Source organism: Mytilus galloprovincialis, chromosome 4, assembly GCF_965363235.1.
Source record: "Mytilus galloprovincialis chromosome 4, xbMytGall1.hap1.1, whole genome shotgun sequence".
Classification (NCBI taxonomy): Eukaryota; Metazoa; Mollusca; class Bivalvia; order Mytilida; family Mytilidae; genus Mytilus; species Mytilus galloprovincialis.
Window position 1 is genome coordinate 98,852,148 of NC_134841.1, and position 12,450 is coordinate 98,864,597.

Here is a 12,450-nt window from a genome sequence, read left to right on the forward strand (position 1 = left end):
AACCTGTAAAATATATAACAAAGGGAGCTACATAAAAATAAGATAAGTAGATGTGAACTATTGCTCAATTTAAAATGATATCCAAGCTAAAAGTATTCTGCAAATAAGGAGTTGAAGAGAAATGAACCAGGTTTTACTGAGAAAAATGTGACAGATGTACATATGGAAAAAAGATGAATTGATAAGTGGACAATCAGATGGGTAAAAAGAATACACCTCCTACAGTGTGGAGGTATTAAAACATGATAATAAAAATAATAATAACATCCTTTCAATAATGATTTTACTTCACAAGAGAATGTATCAAAATAATACACCATAACTATGGAAAACATAGAAAGGCCAGTAGGTATTTGTTGAACGCACGGTGTCAAGGTTAAAAAAATATTCTAAAGACAATGTCTTTAATTTACAGATTTATTATCTTCATTAATTTTAAACAAAATGTAATGGTAACAACTTTCTGAGCATATTAAAGAGAAAGAGACAGCTCTGTTGATTTGGAAACCAAATATGTGATAAACAAAAAATTAAATCCCTGTATCCATTGAATATTTTTTGTCATGGTGAATGACGATCTACATGTGACATTAATTGATCTAACAGATCATATATCAATTAAAATTTGTGAATTTTAAAATGATAATCCTAAGTTTCCAAACTTTTTTTTTAAACATGATTTATTATTGAAATTTGAGCTGCTAAAATCAACTTAACTGGGTAAAAAAGGAGAAATTTAGTTATCATGAAAAGGTTTTTGCAATCATCAAAACGACATAAAAGGTCCCTTTAAATTAAGTGCATGTTATTTTAGTATCAAATACCATGATACAGGGGGAAAATAAATGCTTTACATTTACATAACAAACAAATTTAAAAAGTTTACAAGATTTTATACATATATAATAAACACGTTTGCTAGAAAACATATTGCATAATTTATTCATTTTATTTTACATGTTTGGGTGCAGGTTTCTTACTTTCTAATAATTTGACGTCTTTGTTCATTTAGATTATTTTTTTCAATTTAAAAGAACATTTACAAATGAGTCACAGTAACGATATACTCTCTGTGTTTTAAGTGCATTAGAAACTTCTTTGGTTGCGTTTAGAAGAACCTGTCATAGTAACTTATACTCTCTACCTTAAAGTACATGAGCAATGTCTACAGTGGCATTTAGAAGGGATCTGAATGGGGATCTTCACCTTGTATTCTTTTATTCTTAAGCCAGGTATTTTTGCTACACTTTTACCCATTATGTTTTATTCTTTATCTTATAGCACCTCATTATAATCTATTCTTTATTTTTTGGGGGTCATTATTCTCTAGTCTTCATTTTATTTTTTAATTTTGACCATTATTATTTTTATATAAATCCCACCTAGCCCCTCATTCTTTATAAAATATACTGAGAAATCATTGCTGAAGTTGACACTCTCCCTGACCACAGGACAGCTATCATTTGAGTGTATCATCATTTAGCTGGTTACAGTAATTTTGTAATCTTCATCAGAAGCATCCTGTACATTATTTTCTTGCAATAATGTAGTGACTTCTTTTTTTTTTTTAAATTGAAATATTTGGTAAATATATACATAAGTACACCAAAAAAATCATAATTTAGTGCTCTGAAAAGCATATACTTTATTGAAAGTCAATAGTTGGTTTCAACAAAAAAAATGTTTTACATGTATAATAGTCATGATAGTAGTAAATATACCTTGTTACAGGTAATAAACATGTAAACATTCCTTTAAATTAGTTCTAATTTATGTATAAATTATTTGATATTGATATAAACCCTAGACATAATAAAATTTAAATAAATCTTAGATAAAGTCTTATGAGTACTTTGATGCAACTTATTAAAACATATAAAAGTACGAGACAGTCGGAAACCCGGTTGAAATAGAACAAAAGAATCAAAGCTCTTTGTTAGGGAAGGCGATAAATGCTTGCTGTAATGTTTACTATAGTGACAAAAATTTTAAAAGTTAATAGATACAAACAAAATCACAATTTTCTTCTCAATTACGAAGTGTTTTATTTTAAAAACACCATTTGCATAAGTTTTCAATTATCTAGTACATAGTTAAGCAGAACAATTAGATATCAAGTCGACGCAATGGGTATCTTTCAAGTTGGATGTAGAAAATGCATAACCTCCGATTTAAAAAAAAAAATTACCATGAACGGAAAACATATCAATCTATTAGTTCAGTAATTTTCGTGTCTGCCCTTCCATTATGTGACTCAAGAAAAAATTCCAAAAAATGGGTAACAATTGTATCAAAAAGAGAAAATCAAGTGCACCTTTCTATATTAGGGTGTGTTTGAGTTGAATATTTTGTCTTGATATCGTACAAAACAAGAATATTTCATACATCGTCTCGCTTCAGATTCTATCATTTTTATATATCAAAGCTACAGGTTGACTTTATAACATAAAAAATCACAGTACTAAAAGATGAAATATATGAGTCAAGTGAAATACCTATCTAATGAATCACAAAAACAGAGTAGGTGTGTTCGAATAGCTATGTTTATACTGAAAGTACTTGACGACAGTCTTTCAAGTTGGATGATGAAAATACATATCTTCAAAAAAATGTAATTTTTTGTGTGTGATAACTAGGATTTATAGTCTTCAACCACTAAAAAAATCTAGTCTGCCCTTCCAGGAAATATTTAATTAGAATTTTTTTAAATGTTTATGAATTTTCGAAAATTCCACCTGGCAACCGATCAGACAATAGTTTTAAGTTAAATCAATGCAGACAAGATTATTAACTGATGCTCATTGGCTAGTTGATACATTTGTCTTTTAAAATACAACTGACATATAAGGATCGTAATGGTGCAATGTGGATAAATTTATCGATTTCCGAGAGCAAAATTGGCAGCGCGTCATCCTTACAATGGCTTCCATTTTTACGATTGTGAAAATAAACTGGCGTAATGGGGAGATAATTTTGACGAAGTAGAATCCTGACTGCTGATGTTTGCAGTTAACAGATATATGCTTTTCATTTTATTGTTCTTAAATATGTTTAGTTGAAAGATGTTTTGTTTTAAATAAATGTATAATGTATATGATGTACATTCAAAAAAAATAACTGCAACCATTAAAGTCAGCAAAATCAACAATTTAAACAGCTGAAAAAGTAATTAACTGCAATCTTTCAATATGTTCATATGTGTTCTTTACACATTGGAGTGGATAAATGAATTAAAATAATTAAGTGTTTTATCCATCTATCTGTGCCCAAACACTTTACTGAGATAATATAAACAAGCAATACAAATAATCGTGTAGAAAACAACATACCTAATTCATACTGCAACTCTAAAAAATTTCATCAGGGGGTTTTAAGCATGCACAAGAGTGGCAAGATTATATATAACATATATCGCTCAAACGTGATACAATACAAGTTTTTATCTGATATACAATGATTTTTGATTTTGAATGAGTAAACTTGTGTTTAAATGACATTTTTATGTTTAGACACTTTATAAAATAATAAAAGAAGGATTTCAAGAGTAAGGTTACCTCTCATGGGGGCAATACCTTAAAAACCAAAAAAGTTAAATTGCTGACTGTATTGAAAAAAGTGCTAGATACCTGAACAGATTTCACATTTGTAATCATAGCAACATTTTCTACTTTAGTTGTCAAGGTAACAGTAACTGTCTTCATGCCATCAATAATTCCGTCCATGGCTGCTTTGACAGGGACGTGGATATCTTTGTCCCAGTTATCTGATGTCACTGTCACTGTACAGGACTTTGTTTCACCTCCCTCCTCGGGAAATACAACCTGGGTTATGTCATGTCCTGAAAAAGTTCAGATAGTTACAGTGTTCTCCCCAGAAATTTTGGATAGCATCACAATTGGCGTAAAAAAATAAACTGTAATTTTTCCAATGTCATTTGCCGCATCGCGGCAATGCTCTATTTCCTTTATGTTATATGTTTATATTGTTCAATTTATAACTGTGAATACAATTAAACTATACTCATGATAACAGTTGTCTCAATTTATGTTTTCTATATTCATTTATAGTTACCCTAGTACATACCCAACTCGAGAATGTATGAATGAATTTTATATAAAATGGGAAGAGAAAGTATCATATAACAATAAAATTCCATTTTTTCTTTGTCATGTATATGAAATTCATTGTTTCATGGTACTCAATGAATTAGTTCCAGTTGTTTCTTTATATCAAAATGATATATATTTCTAACAATAGTTAAGCTTCTTTAATAAGTATATTAACACTGCATTTTCAAAAAGAATACATTTAGTAAAAAGAGATAGCAATTCTTTTTTGAGATCGTTTTTTTTCTGTCTTACTCTACTGTGCAATTTAATTTGTGCATCTGTAGTTAGTATCGTAAAATGCGGATTTTTGATGAATCTGGCCCGGTTCCGATCCGTAGTTTACACAAATATGTCAATGTCGGCCATGGAAGGAAAATTTATGAAAATAAACAATGTTTGGCAAGAGATAGGGAATGCATATGTCACGCTTTCAATGCATTAAAAGGATGAAACGTTTTATTTTTGGCCAATTATGATCACTTTCTAAAGAAGTATCAAACTTATTTAGCTCAAAATCAAAATGTTTTATACGCTCTTGATTGACAAGTAAATTATTATCCCGGAACAAAAAGAAAATAATTTTTTGAAAGTAGTAAAAATATACGACAAGACCTCTTTTCTAAAGGGATAATTCATTTGTATCTTTAAATTTTCATTATGCAAACGTAAATTTGGAATTGTTTTATGATTTTCTGATTAATTTTTCTGCATGTTGAAATTTGCGATTTGACCACGTGGTTTAAGTCATGTCACAAGTGTTGGCTTGGGGTATTCGTATCCAAATAGTGATCACCCAAAGGGCAATTAACACCTATTTAATCACTATAAATTGCCTCTATTGTCAGATTTGAAGGGATTACAATTAAAGGTGATACAATTTTTATGATCACAAGCGGTAGTTAGATGAAAGTTCAAAATATCATACATGTTTTACGATAGATACATGTACAAGAAAAATAGCATCCCCAAAATAATTATATAAATTTAAAAATCACTCAATATTCTCTTCATAGCTTTATTCAAAACAACTTGCAGTATTGGTAGGCATATTAAATGCTAGTTTGAAGTGAATACAAGACTTAAAAATAATAAGTAAAAAAGTTCATTCTTATGTAGTTATTGTATTTTTTTTATTGTTTAACCTGTAAAAAGTAAATGTTATGCTTTTTACTCTGAGTTTGGTATTTTTGTTATTTTACTTTTTAATGACCAAATATTCAACATTAAATTCTGCATGTAAAACATAAAATAATAATCTTTATGTCTTAGTGTCTTTCACCCTGCTTTAAATTTACACTTTAAAGTTTTATAATTCAAAGCCAAAGGTTTATCTTAATACAAAGAAATATTTGCGAATAAACTCAATCTGAAACTGACTGTTTCAAATGTTTCAATTAATTTTCAAAATATGATAAAAAATACATTTACAAGTTAACATACCATTTTTGCATAGGACAGGATTTTGTTCATTAGAACGTAGCTGTACAAACACAGTGCAGTCATCATCTAGACTCTGGGCTCGACAGTATACAACAGGGGGGACGTTAGATGTTATCACAACAAAACTCTCCTCTCCACCCTCTCTAACAGTCAGGGATGTACCATTCTTAATCTGAAAAATATAAAAATAAACTTAATAATGTTAATTAGAATTACACATGAACAAAGATATATATTATAAAGAAGCTGTGTATTGAATATCAGAAAGCAGATATTTCATCATCTTTTAAAATCTCATGCTATCAAAAACCAGCAGAAGATTCCAAGATGACATAAAAGATATGAATTAATTGTGTTCAAGTACCTGTCCAGTTCTATCAATTCATTCAATTTCATAATCAATGTGTCAGCTGGGAAATCTTTTTCTCTTTATACTTCATCAAATAGGCCATGAAATACTTTGATAAATGTAAATTGGTTTCACTGGTAGCATGATCCTTGTTATGACATGAAGAGAAACTATTTAAACTTTATTGACAGTATTGGTTACAATAAAGACTATTCTAGTAGTCAGAAATTGACAATGCAGTACATAGTGTTGATTAGTTGCCATAATCCTTTAATCAACTATTACATATATTTAGACACAATAGTTCTAAAATCAGTCAAATAAGACCAATTCATTTTTCTTTTATCTTGTTGTAAACATGTGATCTTAAAGTAAGGTACCAATGCCTGAACCTTCTATGCTAGAATACAAAAGCAACCCTCTATGATTACCGGTATACTAATACATGTTTATCCTTAATCAGCTCAACCACACTCACCTGAATTTCTGGTCTGAAGATATTACTGGCTTTCTTTGTACCAAACAGTGTAGGACAATCATTTTTATTGCATGCCTTTACTGTACATTTTATCTGGAAATATAAATAATGGTATAATTAACTTAATATATTCATGATTTGAAAATACAAATACAGTTGATCAGTAACAAGTGAAAATTATTTAACTTGGATTCAATATATCAGTTTAATTTAGGTAATTCAACCCAAATTTCGATTCTGTTTTAATACAGATCTTAATATACCCTGGCCTCTTCATTAAAGAAATTAAATTGTGTGCTATAAATAGACTTTCATGGGGTAATTTTAATAAAATATCAGTTTCTTGTACTCATTTGTATCCATGATCAAAACATTTAGTATTTAGCTTTCATTGTCTGGATGAATAAAAGTTAATTTGAATTCAGGTTGTAAATTATCATCATGTGTTCTTTGAAAATGTGGATCGAATTGGCCAGCTGTGCAGTATATTTGGATTTAAGAATCAACAAATGTACATACATGTACAATGTATGTGTGAAACCAAAAAACTAAAAAATGGCTCTCATTTAAAAATTCAAACAGTATCTACATAAAAGTATGGTTTATAGTACTAGTGCTAACAAGTATAAATTTACCTTTGATATTAAGTCCAGTACAGTTGAGGTAAAGTGTAATATATCTGACACTTCGGTATTGGGTAAAAGTTTCTGTGATAGGATCTTTCCATTATCCTCCCACGTGACATCATACTGAACACCGTAACTAAATGTAGTACCAAATGAGCATTTAAGCTGCAAGTCATCTGGACTATTATATGTAAACTCTAAATCTGGTAAATCAGGAACTTCTGGTGGATCAGGATCTACAAAATATTTATAAACATTGATGTTAATCCAAAAAAATACTACTTTTGTTTTTTTACCATTGATGAAAACATGCATATAAAATTCAAAATGAAAGATTTTGTAACATTTTTATATGTTAGGTCAAGTGTGTTATCAGTATCTGATTGTATTAGGTTTACATACATCTGTATTTTCACACATAGCCATTTAACACAGAACTTAGAGATCATGAGAGATTATATTAATTAGGAGTTATATTTAGATTTCTTTGTTTGACTAGTGAGCCCTAATATTTGCATATGGTGCCCTAGTAAATTTATGTAAGGAGCCCGGAACATTAGGAGCCCGGATCACCGGAGCACCCAGATGACCGTAGCAAACAGACTTCCGGAGCACGGACTACATGGAGCCTGGTTGCCCTAGTAGTCTATATTTGTGTATATATATATAACTGTCCTCTCCTCACTATAAATTCTCTCTCTTTTATATGCTCTGTAGGGGCTTGTAGGGATCATATAAAAGAGAGAGAATTTATAGTGAGGAGAGGACAGTTGAGTTAATTTAGTAGAGGAGAGCTGTATTGTTGAGCCTGTAGTTAGATGTACATTGTGTTATACTTGTAACTTTGTTATAGTCGTGTGATTTGAGTAATACAGTATTGAACTTTTATTCGACTTCGTATTTATGTTCACTTACAAGACTTCGTTCAGACACACAGTATCCATTTATTTATTTATGTGACCAGGATTCCCTTAATCACACTACCAGTAGATTAAAAGGGTAACCCTGTTAAAGAGTATACTTGGTATTTGTCGTTCCGTGTACGAGGGAAACTAAGACACCCAACAACACAACACAAGTCACAACCACAAGAGCAATGATGAAGAGTACACACTTTAAAAATCCCCATACTTAAACTTTTTCGTCACAATTTTATCTTTCTGAAACGCAAATTACATCTAAAAATTTTCTATATCTAGTGTAGGCTAGACCTGAAACGCCTCTTTACCAAGAGTACACACTTTAGTTTAAGTCCCCATACTTAAACTTTTTCGTCACAATTTTCTTTTTCTGAAACGCAAATTACATCTAAAAATTTTCTATATCTAGTGGAGGCTAGACCTGAAACGCCTCTTTCTGCACAGGATTGTCTGCACTCATAGTAATTTTCGTGGTGTAAACAAAGCTTTTTTCGTGTGTTGCGAGATTTGTTCTTGAAATTAACCCCGCCAAAAAAATAATTTATGAGTCAAATCGGACAGGAAGTTTATAAATTCCGTATAATCAAATTCGAGTTAACCATGCCAACTGCCTGACTGGTGCTTGATCATACTTCGATCAGGGACGTTCTTTACTAACAAGTATCCTCGTGTATTGTATTTTCGACCTACTAACATATTTTTCCGATTTTACCTTTTATATGTTTGAACACAGGGCCGTAACTAGCCTCTTCTAATAGTGAGGCAAAATATATATAAAAAATTTTGACGAGGGGTTTGGGGGCCGCTCAAGGTCCCCAGAAGCTCTGAGAAAAATTACGAAAAATCGTGCATTCTTAAAGTTTCCCGGACTCTTTATGACATTAAAACGCAATTAATTGTTGCTATTATCCAACCATTATCTGGTCTCAAAGCAAGAACATAGATTCATTGTGATTTAAGACTTTTAGGTTTTATGGAAAATATTAAAAGACCGATCTGTAGGATAAAGCAAAAATCGCAATTCTCATAATCATCAGTAATACAGGATCTGTCTGTCTGTTTTTGTCTTAATTGTATTGTGCTTAGACTGTGGTTATTTTTTTATGACTAGATTTAAATATAGTGACAGATTGTACTTTAAGTACTAGTACGGCTTCAGTCTACACTAGGGACCATCTTGACCCTGTTTTACGGTATTATTGATTCTTTTATTGTTGAAGACCCTCCAGCAACTTGACCATTGTCTTTTAGAATTTTTTCTATGCATTGACTCTGTGCGATTATGTTTCGTGCACATTTACTCCATATTCCTTTATTTTCTGTTAGAGGGTCTGAACATGAATTAATGCAAGTTAATCCCTTCATTGGAAAAGGTCATATGGCAATACATTATTATTTTTTTTGCAAATTATTTGAATCCGGGAAATTGGTGACCTTACTTTTATTTAAACCATGTCAGCTTTCTAGTTTTATCTACCCCCCAAAAAAAGCCAGTTTTGTATTCTTTGATATCAAATTCAATTCTTCATGCAGAAACGACCATTTTTTTCTGTGTCTTGTAGCATCGTATATTCTTAAAATAAAAGTACAAACAAAACACCAACTCTGAAAACTAAATAGAAACATGCAGGGGCGACACCAGAGAGTGAAGAGAACTTGCTTCTTGCTAGAAACTTTCCTTGAAAACAATTTGATATTAAGACAATCAAGTTTGTTTTTTTTTTAATTTCTAACATGAGGCATTTGCCTCATTTGCCTCAATGTAGTTACGGCCCTGGAACACAGACATGTCCTGTGACTTTCTACCAAAGACCGGATACTGAAGTTCAAAATAGAGTCAGGTACAACATTGCTAACTACACACTAGACTACTTCAAACAAATCGATTAACAAGAACATACGTCTATACACCCATAAACAAGTGTTCTTAATAAAAAAAATATATATAAAATTGAAACCCCACATACCTTTTACTGGACATCCATTAATTTCGAATCTAAAACATGGTTCCTCGGTAAAGTTCGCTATGACTAACCGAACACGCCGTACTGCAACGGGATTTTGCAATGTGAGAGTTTCATCCCCGTTTGAGGGAACAAGTTTTATTGTCTGTAAAAAAAAATATGTTTTGATTAGGCAAGACATAGAATGAGGTGAGATTTGTTGGCATTAGAGACATGATATAATTGTTCAGAATCATCGTAGATTAAAGAACGGTTGTAGACACAGTCCATAAAGAATTAGACTTATTGCTATATATATGTGGATTATGCCAAAAAATATGGAAAGACTTCTGAGAGAGTCAGTGGCGGATCCAGAACTTTTCCTAAGGGGGGGGGGGGGGGGCGCTGACTGACCTAAGGGGGGAGCCGCTCCAGTCATGCTTCAATGATTCCCTATATAATCAACCAAATTTTTCCCACGAAAGGGGGGCCCAGCCCCCCCCCCCCCCCCGGATCCGCCTATGAGAGTATGGTATAATAAATGTGTAAGTATTTTACACACGTCATGTGTAAGCAAAAAAAGCATTGAATAACTTGTGTAAGACAGTTTGAATAAAACATTTGCAACTGCATACTGATTAATGTTATAAAGAAAATCAAGATTTTTTAATCTGACTAATCATTGGCATACAGGTATCAAGCAACACTCTAGAACATGCCCCTTCCTTAATTGCATAATCTTCTAATTTTAAAATCGAATCAACTTGATAGCTACCCACCTCTCCTGAATCTGTAAGATTACCAGGGGAACTCTGAGCTTCTTCTATTAGTATATCTAACTCTGTTGGCCATTTTGTATTTGAACCAAGAGGTTTTTGTATCTTAATAGACGACAGTATTGTTGGTTCTTCGAAAGACACCTCAATCCATTCTCCTATTGTTTGCGTCGCCGGACACCATGCAGCAAAAGTAGCACCTAAATGTTATGAAAAAAAAATGTCAAAAAACACTAAAAGTAAATGTTCTACGGTTGTAAGGCTAAACAAATATTTTTTTTTAATTTTTATCAGCCATAACGTAAAATTAATGAATACTAGTAAAACAAAAACAGGATGCATGAATTTGCTGTCAGGGCCGTAACTAGCCTCTTTTAATAGCGAGGCAAAATATATTCGAAAATTTTTGGGCGAGGGGTCTGGGGGCTGCTTAAGGCCCCCAGAGGCTCTGAGAAAAATAACGCAAAATCGTGCATTCTGAGCGTTTCCCAGACTCTTTCTTGCATTGAAACGGCTTAATTAATTTTTAGATATTTTTTTCGACAATCAGGTCCCAAAGCAAAAACAAAGATTCATTGTAATTTAAGACTTTTAGGTATTGGAGACAACTTTAAAAAGACCGATATGTAGGATAAAGCAAAAATCGTAATTCTCATAATTATTAAGTCCGTATCTGTTTGTCTGTTCTTGTCTTGTATTGTGATTAGACTTTGGTGATTTTTTTTATGACTAGATTTAAATATAGTGACATTGCAGTATTATACTTTAAGTACTAGTACTGCTTAAGTCCACACTAGGGACCATCTGCACCTTGTTTTACGATCTTTCACGGTATTAATGATTCTTGAAAAGTATTGTTGAAGACCGTCCAGCAACTATCAAGATGAAGAGCAGGAACACAAACTTTGACCATTGATGACTTGTATTTTTTCTATGCATTGACTTTGTGTGCGAGTTTGTCCCCATACTTCTTTATTATCTGCTAAAGGGTCTCAACACGACTTAATGCAAGTTTAACCTTTCAATGTAAAAGGTCATATATGGCATTTCTTCAAATTATTTGATACCGGGAAATATGTGACCTTATTCTAATTCAAACCATGTCAGCTATCTAGTTTTATTTACAATAAAACAAACTGTTTTGTATTCTTTGATATCAATTTCAATTATCCATGCAGAAAAGACAATTTTTTTTTTTGTTTCCACTGAGTAACATCGCATGTTCTTAAAATATGTCTCGCACAATTCTGGACATCGGTGGACATGCAACATTGCAAAACCACGTTTACAGATGAAAACCAACGCTCAGACTACAGTCATGACGTAGGACAATAAATGAACAAAAGACAAACCCGGAACACAGAACAGTGGCGTAGCTAGGTCATTTTTACGTGTACGCCCGAACCTCGGTGCAGGGCCTGAAGGCCCAAGCGGGTCCAGGCCAAAGAACCTGCTGGTAGTGGATTAGCGGAGGCGAACCCTCCTGAAGTTTGAGAGTTATCGAGAATGACATAGCATTCTCTCATTGAAAACTGATCAATAACAACATTCTTTAGATTCAAAATGGTTTATTTTTTATGTTTAATCTATTCATTGTGTTTATTTAGAATCTAATAACTCTCATTGGCTTAACTTGGAGTAAACGTCCAAACCAGTTACTTTACAATATGATTAAAGGGAACCGTGGGGTAAAGCACTCAATCCACAAAGCACATTTTTATGTGCAAATATCGTAAATGAACATGAGATAATTAATTTTCTCAGTTGTTCAGGTGCAATACTAAAAGGAGAAGGCCCAGTTAGACCCCT

General features: G+C 32.1%; 1 protein-coding gene across 1 annotated transcript in view; it reads right to left on the reverse strand.

Moving 5' to 3' along the window:
* Positions 1-1,614: 1,614 nt before the first annotated feature.
* Positions 1,615-12,450, reverse strand: part of LOC143073799 (uncharacterized) — a 33,500-nt gene continuing 22,664 nt past the window's right edge. Inside the window, exons 3-9 of the mRNA XM_076249555.1 lie at positions 10,645-10,841; positions 9,890-10,031; positions 7,012-7,238; positions 6,377-6,469; positions 5,550-5,721; positions 3,627-3,838; positions 1,615-1,629 (exon numbers count right to left, since the gene is read on the reverse strand). Of these exons, the coding sequence (XP_076105670.1) occupies positions 1,615-1,629; positions 3,627-3,838; positions 5,550-5,721; positions 6,377-6,469; positions 7,012-7,238; positions 9,890-10,031; positions 10,645-10,841 (1,058 nt within the window). The remainder of the gene's footprint in view (positions 1,630-3,626; positions 3,839-5,549; positions 5,722-6,376; positions 6,470-7,011; positions 7,239-9,889; positions 10,032-10,644; positions 10,842-12,450) is intronic.